Source organism: Condylura cristata, unplaced genomic scaffold (genome assembly GCF_000260355.1).
Source record: "Condylura cristata isolate star-nosed mole 26May11 unplaced genomic scaffold, ConCri1.0 scaffold00041, whole genome shotgun sequence".
Classification (NCBI taxonomy): Eukaryota; Metazoa; Chordata; class Mammalia; order Eulipotyphla; family Talpidae; genus Condylura; species Condylura cristata.
In genome coordinates, this window is record NW_004567142.1 from 5,015,311 (window position 1) to 5,041,686 (window position 26,376).

The 26,376-nt window shown below is 60.1% G+C and overlaps 2 protein-coding genes across 7 annotated transcripts; both read left to right on the top strand.

Moving 5' to 3' along the window:
* Positions 1-745: 745 nt before the first annotated feature.
* On the top strand, positions 746-7,935 carry PRMT1 (protein arginine methyltransferase 1). Of its 3 annotated transcripts, XM_004694288.2 has the most exons (11): positions 746-907; positions 2,945-2,998; positions 3,530-3,631; positions 4,570-4,725; positions 4,814-4,877; positions 5,408-5,550; positions 5,828-5,915; positions 6,003-6,118; positions 6,375-6,525; positions 6,597-6,718; positions 7,640-7,935. In XM_004694288.2, the coding sequence occupies exons 1-11, from the start codon at positions 872-874 to the stop codon at positions 7,721-7,723; spliced, it is 1,116 nt and encodes a 371-aa protein (XP_004694345.1). In that variant the 5' UTR covers positions 746-871; the 3' UTR covers positions 7,724-7,935. The 3 variants fall into 3 exon arrangements, with proteins under 3 accessions (XP_004694345.1, XP_004694346.1, XP_004694347.1); XM_004694289.2 differs by lacking the exon at positions 2,945-2,998; XM_004694290.2 differs by lacking the exons at positions 746-907; positions 2,945-2,998 and adding an exon at positions 3,218-3,304 and having other exon boundaries at positions 7,640-7,825.
* A 2,134-nt stretch (positions 7,936-10,069) lies between these two features.
* On the top strand, positions 10,070-25,077 carry CPT1C (carnitine palmitoyltransferase 1C). Of its 4 annotated transcripts, XM_012733776.1 has the most exons (19): positions 10,070-10,334; positions 11,002-11,148; positions 13,740-13,879; positions 15,285-15,456; positions 15,627-15,728; positions 15,809-15,946; positions 18,523-18,600; positions 18,787-18,894; positions 18,991-19,075; positions 19,363-19,558; positions 19,626-19,808; positions 20,468-20,573; positions 21,205-21,321; positions 21,891-22,055; positions 22,249-22,383; positions 22,954-23,106; positions 23,470-23,583; positions 23,694-23,786; positions 24,133-25,077. In XM_012733776.1, the coding sequence occupies exons 2-19, from the start codon at positions 11,008-11,010 to the stop codon at positions 24,310-24,312; spliced, it is 2,406 nt and encodes an 801-aa protein (XP_012589230.1). In that variant the 5' UTR covers positions 10,070-10,334; positions 11,002-11,007; the 3' UTR covers positions 24,313-25,077. The 4 variants fall into 4 exon arrangements, with proteins under 4 accessions (XP_012589230.1, XP_012589228.1, XP_012589229.1 ...); XM_012733774.1 differs by having other exon boundaries at positions 18,787-19,075; XM_012733775.1 differs by having other exon boundaries at positions 10,070-10,158; positions 18,787-19,075.
* The last annotated feature ends 1,299 nt before the right edge of the window (positions 25,078-26,376 follow it).

A 26,376-nucleotide genomic window follows, 5' to 3' on the forward strand; every position in this document is an offset into this window, starting at 1 on the left:
AGGGAGTGACCCCCAGAGCGCTGCAGACCCCGCCTGTCTCCCCGCTGCTGCCCTCGGCCATGGACTTCAGCCGATCCGCCTGTCCTGCTCCCCAGTCTCTGGTGAGTCACCCCCACAATACCACAGTTCTTGTATTCACGAAGAAAAAGATAAAAGCCTGCGCCCTACTCCTGCCTCGGCTCGGGACCCTGACAAGCCCTGCTCTTTGCGCTCCTCGTTGCTTCGCGTTTCCGCTTAGGCAGATGGTGCACAGACTTTCGGGCTGCCCCCGACGCCTCGCGGCTGGAATTCACCTGATGGAAAATGAGTGACAATTCCCTCGAGCCAGTCGCTGAAGCGTGGAGCCGGGCTTTCCTCCTCACGCCGTCCAATCGCCGCGTTCTCCTTGAGGCAGCCGGGCGAGGGCTGGCCAAAAGCCTCGTGACGTCTCTTTTTGGATAAACCAATAGTAGCTATCTAGAGGCGGGTCGTTTACGTGACGGACAGCTCTATTTCAAGATGTCCGCTAAGCGCGGGGCCCGCCGGGAAGCTTTGAGGCGGTGCTGCGGGGGAATGGGCGGGAGGTCCTGGTCGATTTTATCCAATCATTGGCCGCAGTTCTTGCGACAGACGGCCAGTCTTTCCCATCCCAGTCCACTCGAGGGGGCGGGGCTCGACACGCCAGACTAGGCGGGTCCCTACAGTTTAATAGGCATCTACTTCGCCCAATGACCACACGACACTCCCGGACGGACCGCCTCCACAACCAATGAAATCTCTTGGCGGGGTTGCGGTAGGCGGGCCGCGGACCCTCCGGTATAAAGCAATCCCGGGGGAGTGCGGAGAAAGGGGGGGGTCTCGGCGGCCGGAGGAGGAGTAGGTGCGGGTGAAGATGGCGGCAGCCGAGGCCGCGAACTGCATCATGGAGGTGAGCTCCTGGGGTGCCGCCGGGGGTGGAGGGGTGCCTGCGGGTTGGTATTTCAGGCCTCCGTCGTGGGGAAGGGTCTCTGAGTTGGCCGATTGGGGCTAAATGCCCCCGGGCGTACGGAGCGGCCGCCGCCTGCTCCCGATCTGGGCTTCCGTTTGAGATGCGGATTCCCTCGTTTTCTGGGCCTGCGGCATCCTGTCGAGCCGGGGGCCTCGTGCCCCCTCCCACGTGGAGGAGGGCTGGGGGCGCTTCCGGCCTGGCCCCCACGTGGCCGCGGCGCGGTAGTTGGGGAGGGGGTGTGCCGTGCCGGGTGGCCCCGTGGGCTCCACGTGCGGGACAAAGGCCCCGCCCCCGGCCGGGGGAGGGGCGCCCCGGGGGGGGCGGGAGGAGGCTCTGACCCTCCCTTAGAGGCCCCCAGCCCTGCTCCCCGGGGACCGCGGCGTACACTGAGGGGTCGGGCTGACTTGGGGCCCTCGGCAAAAGGAGGAGTCTCTGGGCAGGGGCAGTGTCAGTCGACCCCTGGAACCCCGATCCGGGGAGCGAAGCATCTGCTTAGGCACCGGTCCAGGTGTCGTGCATGCTTGGGTGGGGATGGGAAGAAGACGAAGCATTGGTTCCCGGCGTGCCCCGTGGTTTCCTGTCCCTGGATTCTCCTCCACCCGGGGCTTTGGAACCTGGGGGATGGGGCATACCCCTGTGACCTCCTCTGGGTGTTGGGGGGGCATCTCTAGCTGAAGGAGATCCTTCCCGATAAGGTGCCGTGCACCCCCTTGTGGCCATTTCTGGGTGTGTGGGAGGGACATCTTTTCATGGGGCGTGTCTCTCAAAGCCCCCCCTCCTCCTTGGAGTCCTCCTGGGCGAAGGGAGGGAGAGTCAGAGTCAGCTGGAAAGGGGATGTGATGGGATTAGGCCGGGAGCGGGCTCGGCTTGGAGTCCTTCTCCACGCAGTATTGAGGGTGGGGGCTGAGCCCCCTGCTGCTGCCTGAAATGGTTTCCAGTGACGTTTGGTTCTTGCACAGGCTTGTGGGGGTGGTTCTGTCCTGTAGGTCAAGCCCTCCTGGGACATGTCGGGTGCTGGGTCAGTGGTACTGAGAAAAGGGCCCGTGAAATGCCCTCACGGGTCCCTTCTTTAGCGGCCTCCTGAGTGACTTGGAGAATGGGCGGTGGGGCTCCCAGCCAGTGGATGGGCCATATCTGTGACTTCCCCGCTTTTTGGGTCCCAGAGTGGGGCACATCTGAAGAGACGTAATCCGGCGGGGCCCCCTGGCCCCCCAGGCCCTCCCCTCCCTCGTAGCCTTCACTGGGAGGTCAGCTGCTCCGAGCTGCTGACACAGGTCAGCTCCCCGGGCTCCCTCCTGTGGCCTGTAGGGGCTGAGGGAATGTTCCCCAGGGCTGCCTCCGGACATGGCCCGGCACCCAGGGCCCAGAAACTGATGGCCCTTTAGCCTTCCGGGGTGGGGGGCAGAAGCTAGGGGATGGGTACCCAATGACGGGAGCTAGAGGCTGGGGTTCCACTTGCCGGGCAGAGGGGGTGCTGTGTGCCACACCTCTTTTCTGGAATGCTCTCCGACTGGAGAGTGGTTTGCAGAGATGGCAGAGGCTGGTGGGTACACCCTGCCAGCACCCCTCCCCCAGCTCATGGCACCCCATGATGGAGAAGTGTGTTAGGAAGTGTCACCTAATCTGGGGGGATTAGATGATGAAGGGGAGCGACAGCTGGCAGTGCCGTGTGCCCTGCGGGTGCCAGAGCCTCTGACCTGGGTGGGGGAGGTGTGTGTGGCCAGGTGCCTGCAGGGGGGCAGTGTGGGTGGGCCGCCATCTCTCCAGGCACAGCTGGGCAGACCCCCTTTTCTTCCCTCCCCCTTCTACCCTCTTGAAAAGTAGCTCCGCCTCCTCACTTGCTCCCAGCCACCATCCCACCAAGGAAAAGGAAAATTGCAAGAAACACACCACTGCCCTCCCCCAGCCCAGGTCCTGGCCGGGCCCTCGCTGGCCGCTCCCAGTAGCTAACCCTTTCTCCCTGTTACTCTCTCCTAGAATTTTGTAGCCACCTTGGCTAATGGGATGAGCCTCCAGCCGCCTCTTGAAGAAGTAAATATCCTTTTGTGAGCCCTCCCCACATAAATACATCTTGCCACACATCAGGCCTCTCTAGCCTCTAACGCTCCCTCCCTCTTGCTTCACCCCAGTTTGCCCATGCCCCCGAAACTCCTGGCAAAGCACCCTCCAGCTTTGTGGGCCCCAGCTGGCCTCCCCAGTGCTGTGGCTACTTCCTTAACTCCGTCTCCAGCCCCCTCGCCCTTCCCTGCGTCTGCCCCAGCTCTGCCTCCCCCCCAAGCTGTGGGCTGAGCTAGTGACGGGGGCAGAGAAACTGGAGAGATGGTAGGCGTGGCTGAGGTATCTGGGAACTGCCCTGGATGGTGCTCTGGGGGGTCCTGGATGAGGAAAAAGGGGTTACTATGTTTTGGGGTTCCCCAGGGAGGTAAGATGGCAGACGGGTCTTAGGGGTGCCGTATTACGGTTTGGAGGACTGTATATTCTCCTAGGAGATGTAGGGCTTGAGGTGCCAGAGGCTGTGGGGAGCCCCCCATTTGACCCACGCTCCTATCCAACCCCTCCCAGGTCTCCTGTGGCCAGGCAGAAAGCACAGAGAAGCCCAACGCCGAGGACATGACGTCCAAAGATTACTACTTTGACTCCTATGCTCACTTCGGCATCCACGAGGTGAGTGCTCAGGCCCAGGAATCCAGGGGGTTCGCTGGGGAGGGAGGGGCTGTGTTGAATTTCCCACCCAGGCGCTCTGCACTGCAGCCAGCCGCCAGCCCGCCAGCCCCTGCCCCTCTGCTGGCTAGGGGAGGCGCACACCCCAGGGTCACCTCTCTGTGCTCCGTTGCCTTGGAGACCGAGGTTAGCCTAGCGGTCTGCGGGGCCATGGGGGAGGGTGGCAGTGCGCATGCCAGGGAGACCTGGCCTGAGCCGGCGCCTGGTCTCTGCCGCCCTCTAGTGCCCGGCCGAGGCACTGCCCGGGGCTGGTATGCAGATGCTTCTGGATTGCCCCTGGAGGGGGTCCCAGACTGCAGCAGGGGTGTGATCCTGGCCTTGGTTGTTTTGTTTTGTTTTGTTTTTGTTTTTGTTTTAAGATTTATTGTTTTATTCATTCAGAATTTGGGTAGAGGCCAGAGGTGAAGAGGGTGAGAGGATCCACCAGAGACAGAGTGGGGAGCAGAACAGGACAAAGTACACTGCTGAGGGGAGCGGCGGGTGGCTCAGGAGAGGTCCTCCGCGCCCTGTGGGTCACTCCCTGGTCAGGGACCGAGCTCATGCTGAAGCAGCTACAGCGGGCTCTGCAGTGCTTCGCTTTAACCATTGGCTTTTTTTTTTATCATGGAAACTACGCACTGCGTAAAACTTAGCCACTTTCAGGCGTGCCGTTTGGTGGCGCTAGTTACGGAGGGCGCTGAAGGGTCACAGCGCCCCGGAAGGCGGCGCTCGGGCCTGCTCCCCGGGCTTTGGTTTCCGCGGTCGGTGGCGCACGGCAGGGCTGGGGGCCCGCGGGGAAGGCCCACGTTCCGGGGTGCAGAGCAGGCAGATGGCCGGGCGCCGGTGCTGCAGACTCTGGGTGTGGACCCGTTGTGTTCCCTGTGTCTTGCGCCCCTCCCCAGGAGATGCTGAAAGATGAGGTGCGCACCCTCACGTACCGCAACTCCATGTTTCACAACCGGCACCTCTTCAAAGACAAGGTGGTGCTGGACGTGGGCTCGGGCACCGGCATCCTCTGCATGTTTGCCGCCAAGGCCGGGGCCCGCAAGGTCATCGGGGTGAGTCTCCGGGCGACGCAGCGCGAGCAGGGGTCTGGGGGGAGCGTGGGCTGGGCCTTCTCACCCTTCCTCCTGGGCCTCCCTCCAGATCGAGTGTTCCAGCATTTCTGACTATGCCGTGAAGATTGTCAAAGCCAACAAGTTAGACCATGGTGAGCCGTGGACGAACACGGGTTTGGGGAATGGAGCGGGTACCCCACACTGCCCCGGGCCCTGGCAAGGGCTGAGGGCCGCTGAACACAAATTCAGCCCTTTGCTTCCTCCCTGGGGGCGTGTGCCAGCTTTCATCTTGGGGCCATGATTGATGTTGGGTTTTCCCCAGCAAGACAGGGCGAGGAGGTGGGCAAGGTAGGCGTGTGGGGAGGGGCTCCCCGTGTCCAGCCACTTGGGAGGGGCAGCCCCGAGCACCTGCGCTTACGGATCCTGAGCCAGCGTCACTCTGCCAGCCTGCCAGGCACTGGCCGTGCTGAGGCATCTAGAAAGCACAGTGTGGGCCTCCCCCAGGCCCCTCACACAGCGCCCTGTGGCTGCCTCAGAAACCACCCCCAGGGGTGCGGGTTTGCACTGTTCCCGCTGCCACCTCAGCTCACGGAACTCGGGCAGCCTGAGTTCGTCCACATGTGCTGGTGGGGCCTGTGGGCCCCCGGGGGGGCGGGACTCCCATGCCGCATCTGCCCCGCAGTGGTGACCATCATCAAGGGGAAGGTGGAGGAGGTGGAGCTCCCGGTGGAGAAGGTGGACATCATCATCAGCGAGTGGATGGGCTACTGCCTCTTCTATGAGTCCATGCTCAACACCGTGCTCTACGCCCGGGACAAGTGGCTGGTGAGGCCTGGCGGGGAGCCAGCCTCTCCCGGCGGGCGGCCTCCTGGGGCATGGGCGCTGGGGCCCGAGGAAGGATGGGCAGGAGGCCCGCGCCCCGGGAGGGAAGCGGCCGATGGGCAGAGCAGTGGCCAGGGCGCGCGGCCCTGCAGCAGGGCACTAGGAGTGGAGTTGGGGTTGGCGGGGTACGGGTCAGGCCCCCGGAGAGGCTGGTGCTGGGATCCAGTGGGGGGTGGTTGGCCCAGACCCGCGCTTAGTGCCCCTGCCCCGCCCTCCACAGGCTCCCGACGGCCTCATCTTCCCAGACCGCGCCACGCTGTACGTGACGGCCATTGAGGACCGGCAGTACAAAGACTACAAGATCCACTGTGAGTGGCGCCCCGGGCCCTGGGGGCAGGAGGCGGGCGCGCCAGCTGGCCCCCGCTGGGCTCAGCCTGCTTGCCTCCTGCCCCCAGGGTGGGAGAACGTGTACGGCTTCGACATGTCTTGCATCAAAGACGTGGCTATCAAGGAACCGCTGGTGGACGTGGTGGACCCCAAGCAGCTGGTCACCAACGCCTGCCTCATAAAGGTGAGGGCGCGCCCAGTGTCGGAAGCGGGCCGGCACCAGCGGCTTGTGCTTGGGGCTGCCCTGCGGCCTGGAGGGAGGCGGCGGGCACCCGAGGGAGTGGTGGGACGTGGATGGGACCCCACTGTCCGGGAATAGGCGGGGCTTTGGCCGGGGCTCAGCTGGTCTAATGCAGCAGGTGTGGGCAGCGCCGCCTTGGGGTCGGGGTGCAGGGCGCGGGGCCGGGGCCGCAGAGCGGGGCTCATGGGCCTTCCCGCAGGAGGTGGACATCTACACCGTCAAGGTGGAAGACCTGACCTTCACCTCCCCCTTCTGCCTGCAAGTGAAGCGCAACGACTACGTGCACGCGCTGGTGGCCTACTTCAACATCGAGTTCACGCGCTGCCACAAGAGGACCGGCTTCTCCACCAGTGAGCGGGGCGCGGGGGCGGGGTGGCGCGCAGAGCCAGGCCGGCAGCCTGCTGACTCCCCCCACCGCCAGGTCCCGAGTCCCCCTACACACACTGGAAGCAGACGGTGTTCTACATGGAGGACTACCTGACGGTGAAGACGGGCGAGGAGATCTTTGGCACCATCGGCATGCGGCCCAACGCCAAGAACAACGTGAGCCCCGGGGGTCCTGTCTGGGCCCGGCTGCCTGCTGGCCTCTGCTGGGGGCCTCGGCTCTGGCCGTGAGGGGTGGTGTTGGGCGCCTCCCAGGGCCCGGCTGCGGCCAGACCGCCCGCCCTGCTGTCGGCCTGCCTGGACGGGTCGTGTGAGCGCGCTTGGATGGCAGCAGCGGCAGGCAGCAGGATGGGGGTGCTGCCGGGCTTCCGCCCCAGCCCTTGAGCAGGCGGGAGGAGAAGGTTCCAGGGTGGAGCCAAGTCAGGTGACCTGCACTGGAAACACCATGTGGGGTGTGCCTGGTGCCCAGAGGGAGGGTGGCCGGGCTGGGAGCTGCACCCCCAAGTTTGGGAGGTGGGGGCCACTTAGGGGATGGGGTTGCCACAGGTCCCACAGCGCAGAACAGCATGCCCCTCATGTGGGCCTGCAGAGGTGGCGCTCCCCCAAACTAAAGAGACAGAACTTGAGAGGAGGGGCGGGGTGCTGGGGTGAAGGGAGCACTTGGCAGGAGGGGTGGGGTGCTGGGGTGAAGGGAGCACTTGGCAAGAGTCCTGAGGACGTGGGTGGGGACAGTCAGGGAATCCTGGAAGGAGAGGAAGTGGGACTGGCGGGGACCCTCAGATTTTGCTGTCAGGTTAATTTTGGAGGGGGAAGTGTACCAAGAGGGGTTCTTAGAAACAGGAGGAAGTGGCCTCCAGTGTGGGCAGGGTCTCGTGGTGCCACCACACAGTTCTGGGGCAGGGCGCTGGCCGGGCCACGTGAGTGTTGAGGGTGTCCTGGCTGCTGGCTGGGCTCGGCAGTCTGGGACCCGATGTGGGGTCCCAGCCTGGACACGGACTAGGTGCAGGAAGCAGGGCTGGGCCTCCCACTCGGCTGCGGGCTCTGACTGCCCTTCACGCCTGGCGCCCCCTCTCCCCACAGCGCGACCTGGACTTCACCATCGACCTGGACTTCAAGGGCCAGCTGTGCGAGCTCTCCTGCTCCACCGACTACCGGATGCGCTGAGGCCGTGCCAGCTTCTCCCCCGGCTGGGCGGGCCCTGCATGGGCCCAGGGCTGCGGCCTTCGTAGGCGGTTTCGGGGCTCCCCCTTCCTCTCCCTCTTGCAGAAGAGGGTTTTAGGGGCCTGGGCTGGGGGGAGGGCACATCGTGACTGTGTTTTTCATAACTTATGTTTTTATATGGTTACATTTACGCCAATAAATCCTCAGCTGGGACAGCTCGGCTTCCTGGGGGCAGAGGTGTGTTGGGGCTCCTTCCACCTGTGCTGACTGGCCAGGAGCACTGGGGCGGCACCTGCAGGCCTCTCAGGGTCAGTCCCACTGCCACAGCCCACTCCCCCAGGCCCCCCTCCGCGGCCTGGGCTCTGTTCCCCTTTGCCCCACCAGCTGTCCTGCTGACTGGGGACTGGGGTGTGGGTTCCAGCACAGCTGGGCCCCTTATGTGTCCAGGAGAGCTGGCGCTCCTGCCCTCTAGTGTGCAAGATTCGGGGTGGTTTCCTGCCCCTAAGCCAAGGCAGGACCAGTGCTGACTGGCACTCCTCCGCCCCTGGGGAAGTGGAGCCTAGGGATGCCAGCTTGGGTGTGCCTGCTTCCTACCCCAGCCTGACTTGCCGCTTGGGTAGAGGTGGGTGGGAGTCTGAAGCCCTCCCGCCTGAAAAGAAGGCGGGAGGGCGCTCGGGCGCCGGCCCTCTGCACTTCTCCAGCCGGCTTGGCCCCGCCCTGGGCCGGCAGGCATTGGGGCTCCAGGCCCGGTGCCACCCTGCCCCTGCCCACAGTGCCTGTGCCAGGGCCCACACCCCCTTTGTCCGAGTGCCACGTGTCCACTGGTCCGGAGACCACCAAGCCACACCACACAGGGCGTTTCCCGGCCCCGCCCCCTCCGGGGAGCAGTCAGGTGGTGGCCCCGCCCCTGCCTGCCTTAAAGGGGTCGCGTTCCCCGGGCCTTCGGCGCAGTGACCTCAGTGCAAAGGGAGAGGGTCTGCGCTCTGATCTTGCCTTACTGGCATGGTAGGGCCTAGACTGGCCTCAGTCTTCCTGCCTGGGGGTGGGCACCAAGGCGCTCAGACCAGGAAAGTGTCAAGCAGGGTGGATGCCCTGCGTCCACAGGGCCCACCCCAGTGACCACCCACGTCTTGCCTCTGCTTTGCCTCCCGTCCTCCGACCTAGGGGGCCGGGGCGCCGTGGGCAGTGAGGAAGGCCAGCAGCCACGGGGCCTGGGCAGGAAGGAGGCCACAGCGTCCACTGGCCTGGTGGGGAGTGGACTGCGCATGCGTCATGGAGCTGCGTCCCGGAAGCCCCGCGTGCCAGGTCCTCTGCCAGCCTATTCTGCAGATTCTTTGAACTCGGTCTGCCTAGCCTCAGGGCCCCAGCACGGCAGGCACCTGTGTTCCCTGGGCACATGCCTGGGGCACTGCGCCCCAGAAGCCATATTCTGGTTCTGCTATGCCTCCACAAGGAGCTCTCCTGGGTCTTGAGCCCCAGGACTCCCATATCCATGGGCACCGCCGGAGATGCCAGGCGGGAGTCCCGCTGTGTCTCCGGAACCCCGGCTTGCATCAATGAAGCAGGAGCAGTGCCCAGATCCCTGGGTCACCTGGGGCATGTCTCTGCCCATCCCCTGGTCTCAGTTTACCTATCCATACATTGGCGCCTCGACCCCCTTCACCTAACTCCACTTCCTGGGCTGGCCTGGAGACCTTCTCCACCGCCAGGGTGTGACTGAGCTGGACCCAGCACGGAGGGATTAACGTTCAGAGCCTCAAGAAACTAATCCTGTTATTTCCGTCTCTGCCCATTCGGGTCTCCCAGTCTGAGCCGGTCTCTGGCACATTCCTCCCCTTTGGCCAAGCATCTCCCCCTGGGAAGTTCTGCTGAATGTATCACTTGATTCCTGCCCATATCGCGTCGTCTCGGCAGCGGCTCAATCCACACCACTGTTACTTCCGTGCCGCGTGGGTGGCCTGGTGGGGACAGACTCCAAGCAAAAGCAGCCCTCTTCCCTCCCGGGGGTGGTGGGGCTGAGGGCCCAGTCGACACCGAGCACGTGATCACGTGCACCTAGAGTGGGCTGTGGGTTCCGCGCTGCGCCTGGCTCCTTGAAGAGAAAGAAGAGTGAAAGAGACAAAGCGTACTGGGAAGCCCAGTAACCTGGGACTCAGAGAGGAGAGAGATGCTGCTTAGAACCCGGGAGGCCAGATGGAGAATCGGCCGGTAGGAGGAGACTGAGGGCTGGGATCCAGCGGCGGGAGGGGATTGGACACTGGAACTCCACGGGGGCGGGAGGAGGCCGCGGCGATTAGAAGGGGCGGGGACAGCGCAGAGGGGTGGGAGAGGGCGGGGACAGAGCCGAGATTTTGGAAGGGGGCAGGGATAAAACCTGGGACTTGAATACCCGGCGAGGCACACAACGCGAGGAAGAAATCGGGGTTCCTGGATGTCGGGTAATCGGGGGTGGGCAGGAGCTCCGCAGGCTCATCGACCAAGTCCTGGACCCGTTGCACTAAAATTGGACATATGCAAAGGGGAGACTTGGGACCTGGCGCTCTAAATCGGGGATCGGGGTGTGTTCTCGGGCTTGGTCTTCGGGTCTCGTTCAGAGGCCCCCTGACCCCGAGTGGTAAGTACTGGACCGCAGGGGCCCGAGCCCCTGCCTGGGCTTGGAGGCCTGTGTCTTGCGAGGGCTGGGCGTGCGGGCCTCTCCATCCCTCGGCCTCCGAGCTCCGCTCACAGCCTCAGCATCCCTGACGGCGAAGCATGCGCAGTAGGGTGCTTCCTTCCCCATCCCCTCCGGTCCCAGGCGAGGGGGAGGGGACGCCGGGCCACCCCAGAGCGGATGGATTTAAGGACAACCTCCTCTTATCCCTCCCCCCACCCCCCACTACCACCTCGAAATGGGAAGCGGAAATGGGGTGGACAGTGCCAGCGTCTGGCAGGTGTTCATTCCAAGTGAGTCTGGGACTAACGTTTGCCTCTAGACACCACACTCACCCAGGACGGGTTTCCGCCCCGACCCCCGATGGTGAAAGACCTCTATTGGGGGGAGGCACTGCCCCCACACCCGCACCCTGATCTGTTAGAAAAAGGAGCTTTGCGCTACTTAGCCCTTCTACCTCTCTATGCGTTCACAGAGGTCCCTAATTGACGTCCCCCCAGCACCTGCGTCTCCAGCCAGACGCCCCCCCTAGCCCTCCCGGTGCTTAGGAAAGGGTCAGCCGGGGTCCGTATTCCCCGGCCTGCGGCAGGCGGCCCCGGGGCATGGAGGGTAACGCTCGCCCTCCCCATAGAGCGCCATGGCTGAAGCACACCAGGCCGAGGGCTTCCCATCCTCGCTGACCGCGGACGGGGCGGAGGCGGAGCTCGGTGCCCCGGTGCTGCAGGACATCTGCCTCTCCGGACTGCGCTCCTGGAAGAGGCATCTCTCCCGTTTCTGGGTGAGGAGGGCTGCGGAGGGTTCTTCCTGGGTGCCAGCGGCCTCGCTCGGGGAACCCTGATGCCTGAGACCCAATCACCGCCCCCTCTGGGAACCGCAGTGTCTACTGCCAGGAAGCCAAAGAACCGCTCCTGGGGTCTCTGGGGTGCGCTTTCAGTGTTCTCAACCCACCTGCGGGGCCCTATGCGCGCACGGCTGCCAAGCACAATTTCCACCCCAATTTCCGCTCCCTTCCGAGCATCTCTCACGTGAAGTTCAATCTCTGGATTCTCCATTGGCAGAGGCCCAAGACCCGATGGAGGGCTTGGGTAGCCTAAACCCCAAATCCTGAAGGTCCCTCCTTGCCATTCTTCGCTCTCTGGGGCTCCCTGCGCTGCTCCAGCACCCCGTCCTCCTCTGCAGGGTTCACGGTAGCCTCCCTCCAATTCCAAGCCATGTTCCTGCCTTCATCACGTGCCAACCTGCCACCCCAAGCTCTGGGAAAGCCCCTGCTCTGCGCTCCAGAACACCCGCTCCCCACATCTGCCCCAGCCTGTGTCTCCCCGGAGCACAGCCTCTCTGACAGAGGTCCTGAACCCCTATGGGGGCTTCCAGGACTGGGCTTGAATCCCCCTCCACACCTGCTGGCTGTGTAGTGGTGACAAGTAGGCATCTCGGAGCCTCAGTTTCCCGCTTGTGGGAGGGTAGGGCAGTGCCGTCCACAAGGATGATAGGAGTGAGTCAGCGTGCCCCTACACTGGCCCAGTGCCTGGCCAGTGGCCAGGGCGGTCTAGGTGTCGGCCCTTCTTTCAGTCACTGAGTATCTTGGGTGGGCATTTAAGGGCCTGCCACTATGGGGGCGCTGGACACGGTGGGGTGCAGGAGACACAGAGTCCTCTCCATCTGCTTGAGTCTCGAGGCAGTGAAGAGGCACAGCAAAGGGTGCAGTGTGTGAGGTGGTGATGTGGGCTCTGCGGACCAGGAGGGCAGAGAGGGGCCTGCGGGCTTGTACTGAATGAAGGCCCAGGCCAGGCCCAGGAGTGCTGGCTTGGGGCAGCTGAGCAGGCCGAATGGCACCTCCATCACCATATTGGCTGACAAAACACAGCCATCTGACTCAGTGGGCAAAGGCCCTCCAGCCTGGCCCGGGGGACCCCCTGGGCCTCCGGTCATTCCAGCAACTAAAGCTTTAGCATGTACATGCACATCGATGGATATACTCAGGGGAAGATACTCAGTTGATCCTTGAACAACTCGGGGGTTTAGGGATGTGAACATCTGCACGTAACATTTTTTAAAAAAAATTTATTTATGTGTACAGAACTGAGGTGCAGGGGCGGTGAGAGGCTTCACCAGAGACAGAGTGGGAGCAGAATGGGCAGACTGACGAAGTCCACTGCTGAGGGAGCAGCAGGCAAACAGGCGAGGTCTGCCGCGCCCTGTGGGTCCCTCCCTCGCCGGGGATCGTACTCCTGCTGAGGTGGCTGCAGCTAGTTTCGCAGTGCTGTGCTTTACCCCACTGCACCCCAGGGAGGGCCCCTGTTGGGTTTTGACAGTGACCTAACATTTGAGTCCACACCTGGACAGGCTTTCCCACCCAGTCAGATGTCCCCTCCGCCCCCAACAGATGGTTGGCCTAAATCCTGCTCTTCTAGCCTAAAGCTGCCTCTCTTCCTGGTGGGCCTGGCTGCTCACGGCCCCCGCTAGGCAGCCCCGGGAGCTGCCTACAACTATTGCTTCTGAAGTTTGGACCCAGGGTGAGGAGATACCATCCAGAGTCTCCCCCCAGCCTTGGTTTCTTTACTCATAAAACAGGGGTCGTTCGCAGAAGGTGTCTTAGCAGAAGGCGACATTAGTGTTACGTTAGGGTCCTGGCTGTGCCGTGTGGATGCTCGGTGGCCTCTGGCATGTCACTGGCTTCTCTGAGTTCCTGTGCTGAAACCACATTACGTAGTGTGTAGTGTGTGCCCGGCCCCCTACTCGCCAAGCCCTTAAAGCTCTTCCAATCCCCATCAAGGATTGACCTATCCTTAGTCCCATTTTACAGAGGAAGAAACTGAGGCCCAGAGAGATACACTCACTTTCCCAGGGTCACACAGCCGCTGAGAGGCAGCGCTGACTGGCACTCTGGTTCTCCAGATGCGTGTCTAGAATGAGATGCTCGGGCTGTGTCACTGGGCTGTCGGGGCTGCGGGCCGTGGGTCTCTGGACTGAGTGGGTCGCCTGGCCTCCAGCAGTCTGCGCGCGGATGGGTTCCCTAAAGTGCTTTTCCAATGAGCGTGGAATTCCCAGACTCAGCAGAGCCCAAAGTCTGGTACCCCGCAGTTGTATCCAGCTGCCGGGCATTCCAATGGTCCCAGGGGTTAAGTGGGGCCTGGGGGCACGGAGCGGGGGTTCACTTCCCAGGCCCACCACTTCCTGTCGTGTGGCCTTGAGTCTTCAAACTGCCTGTGTTTTTACCTGTTGGCTGGGGATAATAACAGTGGTCCTCACTGACTTACAGGGAAGTAATGAGATGCCTGGCGCTGGTAAGTGCTCTTTTTTCATTATTACTTTTTAATTGCCTAGTGGAGGGGACAGATGCTTGCATGGCTCCCCTTTCCTCCCCTGCAGAATGACATCCTCATGGGTGTGTTCCCTGCCAGCCCTCTCAGCTGGCTCTTCCTCTTCAGTGCAATCCAGCTTGCTTGGTTCCTCCAACTGGATCCTTCCCTAGGACTGATGGAGAAGATCAAAGAGTTGTTGCCGGACTGGTGAGCTCCTACATTTCAGCCCAGAAACCGCTCTAGCTATTATCCCTCCACCGATGCGCTTCTCCATCAGTGTGGCATGCCTGTTAAAGGAAAGTTACCTTAGAGAATTAGTTTGGGTCAGATTAACAAAGTTATAGCACTGGTAAAAAAGGAGGTGATTTTCTCCTTTCTCTGCATATTTTCCATCCCAGCTGCTTCTAGCTGAGTGGGATGGTGACAACCTGGGAAATACTAACAGAAGTATAAGCAATGCCAGTGTCTAGCTATGTAAGCAAAATGGCAAGATACTTCACCATTCTCGGTGTCAGCACCTTCATCTGTAAAATGGGGGTAATGGTCATTGCGTCTTAGGATGACTGGAAGAATAAAACAAAACCACGTGGGCGGCATATTCAGTTCGGTGGGTGCTGGGGGCCACCGAGTGGGAGGGCCTGTGACTACAGTAGCTGCTCTCGTCTCTGGGGAAGGACTGCAAAGCAAGTGCAGATGAAGAGACAGGTTCTTACTCTTGGGCTCATCCTCCCTGGGAAGGACGGTCAGATACGAGCAGAGCCAGGATGCCAGGCAAAAAATTTCCAATCTACAGGCGGCCAGGCCACCCACATCCTCCAGGTGGGATTTGCTCACACTCATCTGAGCGTTGCCTTGCAACCATGTTGCCGCTTTGCAACCATGTTGATTCAGTGTAGCTTCAGGCCAGCAAGTCCTGCACTTGAGTTTGTGCAGGAACCTCCTGGAGGCTTGCTGAAACACTGACAGCGGGCTCCTTCCCTGCAGTAGGAGGGGAGGAGGTCTGGCTGGGACCTGGGAATTTGCATTTCCAACTGACTCCCAGTTAGAGGCCCCACTTTGCCAAGCACTGCCTTGGAGTATAATTTGCTCTCTAGGGGTGGGGGGAGCGAGTGTCACTTTGGGAGAAATACCAGCTCTCACTCCTACCAGTTTCCAGAACTGGGTACAGGCCAGAGTTGCAGGGGGTGAGAGGATTCACCAGACAGAGTGGGAAGCAGAGCATGCAGATGTACTGAAATCCATTGCTGAGGGGAGCAGCAGGGGACAGGAGAGGTCTGCTGCGCCCTGGGGGTCACTCCCTGGCCAGGGATCGGACTTGTGCTGCAGCGGCTGCGATAGCTTCACAGTGCTGCGCTTCACCTGCTGAGCCGCCAGGGAGGCCCAGGCGTGATTTTGGAAGCTTGGTGTTCCCACAGTCCTGGTTGTGGGCTGACACTTCATGCCTACTTCACAGAGAAAATCGAACCTCTCTGACAGCCTCTAATTCTGCAGTCTGTGCCTCCAACGGCCCAAAGACCAGGGTCGGGCATTTTAGGAGAGGCAGGGCTGGGTGGGGGCTGGAAGGGAGCGGGGCTCTAAGCCTGAGACCCAGGCCCATCCTCTCTTCCCACAGGGGTGGACAGCACCACAGGCTTCGAGGGGTCCTGGCAGCAGCACTGTTTGCATCGTGTCTTTGGGGAGCCCTGATCTTCACACTTCACGTGGCCCTGAGGCTCCTTCTCTCTTACCACGGCTGGCTCCTTGAACCCCACGGAACCATGTCGTCACCCACCAAGACCTGGCTGGTATGTGGGAGGCAAAGCCTGCTCCGGGCTCCTCTGTGGGTCTCCATCTCCCTCCTTACGCTCTGTGCCCGTCTCTTCCGCCGTTCTCCCCCTGGCTGCCACCGACAGCCTTGCCCCGACCTGGCCCCAGTGAGGTGGTTGATGACCTACACATTTTGGCTTCCGTCCAGGCCCTGGTCCGCATCTTCTCTGGCCGCCACCCCATGCTCTTCAGTTACCAGCGCTCCTTGCCGCGGCAGCCCGTGCCTTCGGTGCAGGACACCGTGCACAAGGTGGGCCCCGGTGTCCCGGGATGGGGCAGGGCGCCAGCCAGCAAGCAGGGGGCAGCTGACCGACCCTCTCCCCGGCGCAGTACCTGGAGTCTGTCCGGCCCATCCTCTCGGACGAGGACTTCGACTGGACCGCCTTCCTCGCGCAGGAGTTCCTGAGGCTGCAGGCATCCCTGCTGCAGTGGTACCTGCGGCTCAAGTCCTGGTGGGCGACCAATTACGTGAGTCTCCTCGGGGCAGGCCAAGGTTCTGCGCCGCCCCCCAGCCCCAGCCCCGCCCCGCCCCCAAGATCGAGCCCTGCAGCGATTGGACTCCGCCCCAGGCGCACCCCCTGGCCCCGCCCCCTGCTCAGCTCGCTGAGCCCCGCCCTCACGCTCCCTTCTTTTAAACCCTGCTACGAAGGTCCCAGCTCCTTATTCCCCAATGTTCCGAAACCTCTTCATCGTCTGCCTACATTTTGAGCTCTGCGCATCAGGCTCTAGCTTTTGGAGCCCTACTTTCTATTACTGTATACTCGGCTGCAGAGCTCCGCCCCAACTTCCAGGTATTTGAACCAGAACCACAGGGGCGCATGCATCTTTTGAGTCCCTGCCCCACTCATTCAGCCTAAAGTCCAGAATACTTCTAGTCCGCCCCCACGACACCTCCAAATGGTCTAATCGAAGTTCAGGAGCAAGGCCCTTGATTGTTGGGCTGAGTTGAGGTCCTTGGGGAACCAAGACATGGATCTCAAGTCAGGCTTACACAGACGCACCCTTAAATACCCGTGGGAGCTTGTAATGAAATGGAGGTGACTGATGGGGTGGGGTGGTATCTGGGATGGGGTGGGTCAGAGGGGGCTCACGCTGATGAAAGAACCTGGGTTTTAGGAGACAAAAGTATTAGAGCCAAGGCTTTAGGGTTGGAGGGAAATTGAAGCTGTCTCGTTGGTAAGAAGGTAGAGCTGGAGCTTTTTTAAAAATGAAAATTTTTAGGGGTCTCCCTGGTGGTGCAGGTTAAAGTCGGCACTATCAAGCCATCAGCAGCTACTGTGGCATGAATTCCATACCTGGCCAGGGAGTGACCCACACCATGCATAAGACCTCTCTTGTCTCCCCGCTGCTCCCCTCAACAGTGTATCTCAGCAGATCTGCCTGCTCTGCTCCCCACTCTGTCTCTGAATCCCCCACCTTGCACCTCTGGCTTACACCCCAGTTCTTGTATGCATAAATAAACCCTTTTTTAAAAAAAGTGTATATATATGTATACTATATGTGCACACATATACATGTATATATACACACATACTTTATATGTATGTATATGTACATGAGCTATAGTGTATATATATATATCACTATCTAGCTATCATTTATATCTCCAAGGAACTGGCATTTATAACATACACCATTATCTTGCATCCAACAGAGAAAGAGAAAAAAGCCGAGGCCTGCTAATCTCCCTCATTATTTATGGATTTTGGATTTGCCAGTCTGCTTGCTTGTTAACTTGTATGTGGAACCCAAGTCAGCCCTCTGGCTTGTTCCTGGTCATCCTGTACACCCATAGAGCACAGAACATTCCAGCTGCCTGATACGTCCCCAGCTGGCGTGGAAGAAAGTGTCTTTCTCCCTCTTGTTTCAATTCTCACACTGTAACCAGTGTCCTATTTACAATTTGTTCGGTTGCACTCCGTTTGCCTCTTGGGGCTCTTGGTCAGTGGCTTTGCTGTTTTCAGTGCCCCCCCACCCCGGCGCCCCTGCGCCTGCCCCCAGAGATGGCTGGCGGCTGCCTAGAGGCAGGCTGGAAGTTCCGCGTACATCTTAACTTGTGTCAGTCCCAGCACACATTGTGGAGCATGTGATTTTTTGAGCTGTTGATTCCCTGGATCAATACAAAAGTGGAAATGCTGGGTGATGTGGTATATTGCTTTTTCTTTTTTTTTAATTGCAGTAAAACATGCAAAACAAAATTTGCCACTTTCCATTTATGTGAGTGCTCTCAGCGGAAGCATATACTATTCATCTTCTGGTGTCTAACCCCTGCCACTTGGCACAATGTTGTGTGGTTCCTCCACGTTGTAGCCTGCAAGAGAACTTCATTCTTTTTTATTTATTCATTTATTTATTTAAAGAAAAAGTAGTTGCTTTTAAAATTTATTTATTTGTGCATACAGAACTGGGGTACAGGCCAGAGGTGCAGGGGTAGTGAGAGGACTCACCAGAGACAGAGTGGGGAGCAAAACAGGCAGGTTGACAAAGTCCACTGTTGAGGGGAGCAGCGGGGAGACAGGAGGGGTCTGCCATTTGCGCCACCTCCCTGGCCTGATTGAACTGGTGCTAAAGTGGCTGTGCCTAGCTTCATAGCGATGTGCTTTAGCCCACTGTGCCACCAGGGAGCGCTCTTGTTCTTTCTTATGTTACTATTAACATTGCATTCTATGGACAGAACACATTTTGGTCATCTATTCATCTGCCTGTGGACATTTATGATTGTAGTTTTTTAAGTCTCAGAAAGTTTCATTTTCTCACTGACAGAATGTTTTGATGCTCACGCTGTCGGTTCTTTTTAATGGCTGCATACTATTCCACAACCTACTCAGGTGATGAGTAGAAGGCCCTAACCTTCTCAGGGTTTAGCTAACTAACTGATCTCCTATTGGTGAACGTCTAGGTTTTTGCCAGTTACTGATCATGATGGCCTCCTTCATCAAGCTCCACCCTTTCTGTTTGACACAGCTAGGTCTTGGGGCTCACAACTTGCATTACTCCTTCCCCCCCAGCTATCCCAGCTGCGTGGCTTTCTGTTCCACTTACAGGTCAGTGACTGGTGGGAAGAATTCGTGTACCTACGATCCCGGAACTCGCTGATGGTGAACAGCAACTATTATATGATGGTGAGAGGAGAGGAAGGGTCGGGTTCACAGGTTGAGGGGTGAGGTGTCTGGGTAGAATGCAGGATTTATGATCAGCGGCCTGAATCCCAGTCTGGAACTCAACACCCCGCCTGGGTTTGGGATCAGTGCCCCATCAGGAACGCCCCTGACCCCAAGTGTCTTTCTCTCCTCCGGGCTGGCCTCTAGGACTTCCTGTATGTCACCCCCACGCCGCTGCAGGCCGCCAGGGCAGGGAACACGGTCCATGCACTCCTCCTATACCGCCACCACCTGAACCGCCAGGAGATCCTGCCAGTAAGAGGCTGTGGGGGCTGGAGGGTTGGGGTGCTGGAGGGAGGCTGGGGGACCACGTGGCCCTGGAGGCGGGTCTCCAGCCCACGTGTCCCGCAGACTCTGCTGATGGGGATGAGGCCCCTATGCTCTGCCCAGTATGAGAAGATATTCAATACCACGCGCATTCCTGGAGTCCAGAAAGGTGAGGCCCCGCCCCTCGCTCTGAGTGGCCAAGCGGTGACACTACTGAGCGTGCTCTCCCGGCCAGCCCCGCCCCGTTGGCATCCGGCTCCATGGCTCCCTGGCTGTGTGACCTTGGGCACGTTATCACCCTCCCTGAGCCTCGGCTTCCTCATCTCCAACGTGGATGCTGAGATTAAGTGAACGCTTACACGGTGTAAGCCGCGCAGGGATGCCCAGTAAATGGTGGGCGTTCCTATTCCGGGGTACCGGCGCCCGGGCCCCCACCCTCTGCCAACCCGCCCCCAGACCACATCCGCCATCTCGGGGACAGCAGACACGTGGCCGTCTTCCACCGGGGCCGGTTCTTCCGCGTGGGGACCCACTCCCAGAGCGGCCTGCTCTCCCCACGAGCCCTGGAGCAGCAGTTTCAGCGCATCCTGGATGACCCCTCCCCCGCCTGTCCCCGGGAGGAGCATCTGGCCGCCCTGACCGCAGCTCCCAGGTGAGGGGGGGCAGCGGGGGCGGGGCAAGTGGAGGGTCAGCCTGGGCTCAGGCACGTCCCCCGACAGGGACATGTGGGCCCAGGTGCGGAGTTCGCTGAAAAGCCAGGCACAGGACGCCCTGGAGGCTGTGGAAGGGGCCGCATTCTTCGTCTCGCTGGACTGCGAGCCCGCGGGACTCAGCAAGGAGGACCCCGCCGCTTCCTTGGACAGCTACGCCCACGCCCTCTTGGCCGGCAGGGGCCACGACCGGTGAGTCCCACCGCGCGGACTCCACCCACACCGAGACCCCAGAACCCGTATCCAGACCTGGGACGCTGCATACTAGACAAGCAGACCCTGGACCCCAAGCCTGGGCAGTCTCCAGATGCAGATCCTCCCCGGGTCTGAGGGCCTCAGGCCCAGGGCTTCAAGACCTGGGGCCCAGAGAGTCTTCCAGACCCTGCACCCCAAACCCTGGGGCCAGATCTGAGCACCACCAGTCCCTACGCCTGGACTCTAGTATCTGGAGTCATCCCCGCACCTCCCCTCCCCGAACCCCAGGCCGGGAGACATGGAGTTCTTAGACCTAGGACCGCCAGACCCTGAGATCTTCAGGCAACTTCCTGGAGACCCACCAGGCAGCATTCTGACTTCTGAGGTCCCCCAGGAGACTCCCCCACCCCTCAGCACCCTATAAACCTTGACCTTTTCTCTGAAGGGTCTCTCAAAGTCCGCAACTCTCCAAACCCTAATCACGTCTCTGAGACCATCCAGAAACTCCCAACCTCTTAGGGACCCACTCCAAGGCCCTGCCCTCATTCCCAGGTCTCCCCAAGCTGAAGTCCCTGCACGTGCCCCCAAGAGACCCAGAGTTTCCTCCGGGCCCTGGTTCTTCAGTTATCTTTCTGGTTTGGCAAATCCTTCCACAGCTGGTTTGACAAATCCTTCACCCTAATTGTCTTCTCCAACGGGAAGCTGGGCCTCAGCGTCGAACACTCGTGGGCCGACTGCCCCATCTCGGGACACATGTGGGAGGTAGGGTAACCAGTACCCTCAAAGTCCCTCCAGGGGGCCGCCCTCCCCATATCGAAGACCTTCCTCCCAAGGCTTAGAGTCAAAGGAAAAAGGAAGATTCCTTGACAGTCAGGTGGTGGGACCCGGAGCGGGGGATGATTTGCCCAGGCGTGACAGTGAGACCGTGAAGCCAGAATGCCGGGTCCGAGTGAGGCCGGTGCTCTTCCCTGAGTCTCGGTTTCACCAGGTGAAAGCACTGAACTTGCTCTTAACCTGAAGCTCCCATCCGGTCTGAAAACCTGAGCACCTCTGTCCTCTCTATTTAGCCCCCCAAATGCAGGGGATGGTGTCTGCACCCCATTCTTCCATGGTGCCATGAGGGGGGGTGGGGTAGGGCTCAGGATGGGGGTGAGCACATCCAGATCTAGGGAGCGGCCCCAGCTAAGCTGTGACTCCTTCCTGCCGGTTTCTCATTTGTAAAATGCCCCCCCCCCCGTGAGGATTTATGTACATTAAACTCCCGATTCCGTGGAACCTCAGTCCTGCAGACCAGTATGCCTACATGTAGTGCTCTGGGGCTGCTCCCGGGCCCCAGAAGGGATTATGAAGGGGGGAGCCTGGCTAGGGGATCTGACGGCTCTGCGGTGCCCAGTTCACCCTGGCCACGGAATGCTTCCGGCTCGGCTACTCGGCGGACGGCCACTGCAAAGGCCACCCGGACCCCACGCTGCCCCAGCCCCAGCGGCTGCACTGGGACCTTCCAGACAAGGTGAGGCCAGGTCCATGGGCTTCTCCAAGCCCCCAAATTCCAGACTTTGATGTTAAATCCATCTCGCCCTAAGCTCAAGCTCAAAGCCCGCCCGACTGCAGACCCAGGTCCCACCACCTGCCAAGCCAGCTCATGCCCAACTCCAGCCCCAACCTGTTGTCCCATCCGGTCTCATCCCCAGCCCTGACTCTAACCCCAGCCCCACCCCAGCCCCACCTTTACCCGACAAACTCTGCCCAGCCTCAACGCAGTCCTACTCTGCTCAAACCCCAAATTCATTCCCTCCCAATACCATTACCATAGCCAAACTCAATCCCATCTCCAACCCTCACTGCAGCCCCGACCAGTGAACCCAGCCCCTGCTCCAAGCCCATCCCATCCCCAACTCCAGTCCAGTCCCTACTGCATCCCACTTCACCGCCAGGATCCCTGCTTGACCCCAGCCCTCCAGCTCCGTCCTCTTCTCTGGCCATCTCGTAGGCCATGCAGGCCATGTCCTGTGCTTCCAGCACCATCCCCCACGCTTGCTCACTCCTCCCTCCCTTCTCTTCTCCCTCCCTTCTCTGCAGATCCATCCATCCATCTCTCTAGCCCTGAGGGGAGCCCAGACCTTGTCTGGAAGCATCGACTGCCATGTCTTCCCCTTCTCCCACTTCGGCAAGAGCTTCATCAAACACTGCCACCTCTCCTCAGACAGCTTCATCCAGATGGCCTTGCAGCTGGCCTACTTTCGGGTCAGTTGGGTACCCGACCTGAGCCCCCCTCACAGGACCTCAGCTACCCTGGGACCCCAAGACTCGCCTCTCCCGTCCTGTCAGTGACTTCTTGGTCATTGCCATAGTGGGTCCACCATCTTGGGCAGAGGTGCCTCAGAGCTATGAAGACCTCCTGAGCCCCGTGACAGGTCCTCTCCTCCTTGTCCCCTAGGACAGGGGTCAATTCTGCCTGACTTATGAGTCGGCCATGACTCGCTTGTTCCTGGAAGGCCGGACAGAGACAGTGCGATCTTGCACTAGGGAAGCCTGCAACTTTGTGCGAGCCATGGAGGATGGAGAGAAGACGGTGGGTGGGGCCTGCCTGAGGTGTTGTGTGTTTGCGTTCTCAGAGCACGTGCTGATGGCCAGGCGTGGACATTGGGGGTGGGGGAGCGGGCCTGGTCTCTCATCTTAAGGCGCTCACTGATACAGGGAGACAGAGGTAGTTCAGCTTAGCGTCCATGGGGGTCACTCAAGAAAGAACCCTGATTTCACAAAGAGCCTCTTTTTGACGATTTAACCTCCAAGTGTGACCTCCATTTGTACCATTCTTCATGTTGCCTTTCGGCTCAGAGCCCCCTGCCTGATCTTGCCCCTCTTTTTCCTCTCCCCCACTACCTGTGAATCTTTGTGACTCAGTAGAAGGAGTTTGCACTCTGGAGTTAGACCTGGGAACCCACCTGCTTCTATCTTGCTGTGTGACCCTGTGCAAGTGACTTCCCCTCTCTGAGCCTCCGTTTCCTCTCTGTAAAACAGAGTTGCTGTCTCTGCCTTGCAGGGATGTGGCAAGCTGGGTTGAGGCCAGGGGTGTGACAGGGCCAGCAGTAAGCCCACTTCCTGTCTTTCCATGACCTGCCACTTCCCGCGGGGACTCCAGATCCCACAGTGCCTCGCCCTGTTCCGCTTGGCGGTGGACAAGCACCAGGCCCTGCTGAAGGCAGCGATGAGTGGACAGGGGGTCGACCGCCACCTCTTCGCACTCTACATCGTGTCCCAATTCCTCCACCTGCAGTCGCCCTTCCTGGCCCAGGTTGGGGTGCAGGGAAAGTTAGACAGAACTGGCAAGCCACGGAGAAGGGAGGCGCTAAAGGGCAGGGAGGGTAATGTTGGGCAAAGCTGGCAGCAGCGAGGAGGAAGCCTGGGAGACTGGAGAGAAGTGGCAGGGGGCGTGGCCAAAGGAGGGCGTGGTCAAAGGAGGGCGTGGCCAAAGGGCGTGGGTGGGCGTGGCCGTGTGGTGGGCGGGGTCGTCGGGACCAGGGGCCACAGCGGAGGGCGTGGTTACCTAAGGGGAGAGGGACCAGACGACCAAGCTGCAGGCAGGGGTTGGGCCAGGGCAGGGGTACCTGCGGGTCTGTTCGTCCCCCCTGAACACGGGACGGTGTCCTGTCCGCAGGTTCACTCGGAGCAGTGGCGTCTGGCCACCAGCCAGATCCCTGTACAGCAAACGCACCTGTTTGACTTCCACAATTTCCCCGACTACGTCTCCTCCGGGGGTGGATTCGGGCCGGTGAGTGGAGCTGAAGCCTGGAGGGAGACGGGGCTGGAGACGTGCGCTCCTGTGAAGGGGTGGGCGGGGGTGACAGGCGGCTGGAGGCTTCCTCTCACCCTCCCTTCCAGGCCGACGACAACGGTTACGGTGTTTCTTACATCTTCATGGGGGATGACATGATCACCTTCCACATCTCCAGCAAGAAATCAAGCACAAAGACGGTGAGACAGACGTCAGTACACCCTTGCCGTCTCCTCGCTCAGGTCCGGGCTCGCAGGGTAGCCAGAGGCGTCATCAGTAAGGAGGACTGGGAGCCGGCCCGAGAAAAAGGCAGACAGGGCGCGGCCTAGGGAAGGGCTATGGTCGGATGCGTGGGGGTGCCTGGAAAGAGTAGAGGCAGAAGTGGGGAACCATCACGAGGGGAGGCACTGAGGGGCAAGAAGGGTAAAACCGGACAGCCCGGGCTGCAGGCCTCTCCTCCCAGCCCCAGGAGTGAGCCCAGCTGCTGTGACCCACAGCCCCAGGGCCTCTCCCGCTGCCGGGCCCCTGACGCTTCTCTCCTTGCAGGACTCACACCGGCTGGGGCAGCACATCGAGGACGCCTTGCTGGACGTGGCCTCCTTGTTCCAGGAGGGACAGCGTCTTACTCGTGGGTTCAGAGGGCTCAGGGAGAACTTGGGGCACAGGTGTAACTCTCCCTCACCTCACATTAGGGCCTCCAGGGTCACCACATCCACCAGCACTTGAGCCCTTCCAGAGGGGAGCTGGTCTCCCCCGGAACTAAGGGGATGGTCGCTGTGGCAGGACAGACCGCCTGTTTGAGTTTGGAAATCCCACATCTGCCCAATAAAGGTGCGTGAGCTGGAGCAGGTGTGTGGCGTGCACTGTGCCGGCCAGTTGGGCGCAGGCTGGAGAGGAGAGGGCAGGAGTAGGAGAGCGCCCCGCCACCTCCGGGCTCAACCCGGAATCCCCACTTACAATCACAGCTGCACCCCAACCCCCACACCTGCCCAGTGAGCATCATTCCAACTCCTGCCACACCCACCCCAAACATCCAGCGACCGCCCCATCCAGCCCCAATCCCGTAAACCCACATATTCTCATCAGACCCGGACTCCAACAGAGCACCCCAAAGCCGCCTCCCAAACCAAAGATCTGACACCAGTTCAGCCACCGCCACAGACACGTTCCCAGAGAACCCCTCTTCCCAGAGAACCTCTCCAGATATTAATGGCCCATCCCCAGCCAGGTCAACCTCCACCTCCATGACGGCTTCAGCCCTCATGACTGGGACATGCGCCGCCCAACGCCCGTCAGGCGAGCGACAGCCGCGATCCCAGCCCGCCGCGCGTCCAGCCCCAAACTCCACCCACCCCGCCAGGCGGCCCATCAGAGCGCCATCACCCAGATCCAAGCTGGATCCAGAGTTATGGCTTCCAGCAGCACATAACTTGACCACAGCCCCACTCCAACCCCTGCCAATGAGCCAAGATACCCCGGTGCTGGGGTGGGGGTGGGGGTGGGGGTGGGGCGGCACTGCTCAATGGGTATCGAGTTTCTGCTTGGGGTGATGGAACCTGCTGGGAAAAGAGATCGTGGCCATGGCTGTTCAACAGCAGGAACATAATTAATGTCACTTAAAAATGGTCAGTTTTATGCTACTCGTGTTATCTCACCATTTAATGCGCCGATCATCAGATCTGCACGAGATTCAGCAGTCGTGTTACGTGGGCTCCTCGCCTGGCAGAGGTTCCTGGTGGTCAGTTGGTGGGGCAGAGATGGCCTGTTTGAGTTTGGAAATCCAACATCTGTCCAATAAAGTGCACCAGGCTCCAACACTCCTGGGGGCTTTTCATGAGCTCTCCCCTCCAGCTCAAGATGCCACGGGGTGCAGGCTACCAGCCCTTCTCAACCTCGGGACGGACCCTCACAACCTAACTTCCACCACATTCTGTTGGCTGAAGCAAGTGCGGAGGGCCACGCGCCAGGGGAGTATCCTGCAGGGAGTGGCGCTGGGTGTGGCCCAACGCTGGTGGCCTGGCCTTTTCTTAATTATTTTATTTATTTATGCCTACAAGAACTGTAGCACAGGCCAGAGGTGGGGTGGGGGTGGGGGGATGAGGGATTCACCAGAGACAGAGTGGGGAGCAGAACAGGCAGATGGACTTGATAGCTGCCCAAGACAGGAGAGGTTTGCTGTGCCCTGGGGGTCACTCCCTGGCTGGGGAACAAACTCATGCTGCAGTGGCTGCCAACGCAACCCTTGCACTGTCGGGGAGGCCCCTTGGTGGCTTTCTGATGACATACCTGTCAGAGATTGTTATAGGTGGAGTTTTATATTTAGCATCTGTAATCTTCCCGGATCATACTAATGGGTGTTACCTTCTGTTTTCACATATTGACTTTAAACACACCCACTCCTCTTCTACAGGGAAAGAAAAATCTTTGCTTTTTCCATGTATTTATTACACCCACAGTTCTTTTGATTGATTGTGTCAAATTCTTTTTTTTTTTTTTTAAGATTTATTTATTTATGCTTACAGAACTGGGGTACAGGCCAGAGGTGTGATGGGTGAGAGGATTCACCAGAGACAGAGCGGGGAGCAGAACAGGCAGATGCGCTAAAATACACTGCTGAGGGGGGCAGTGGGCAGGTCAGGAGAGGTCTGCCGCACCCTGTGGGTCAGCTCCCTGACTGACGGGATATCAAACTCATGCTGAAGTGGCTTCAGAGAGCTTAATAATGCGGGCTGCAGTGCTTTAACCCATTGAGCCACCAAGGAGAGCTCTGATTGTGTCAAATTCTTCAAA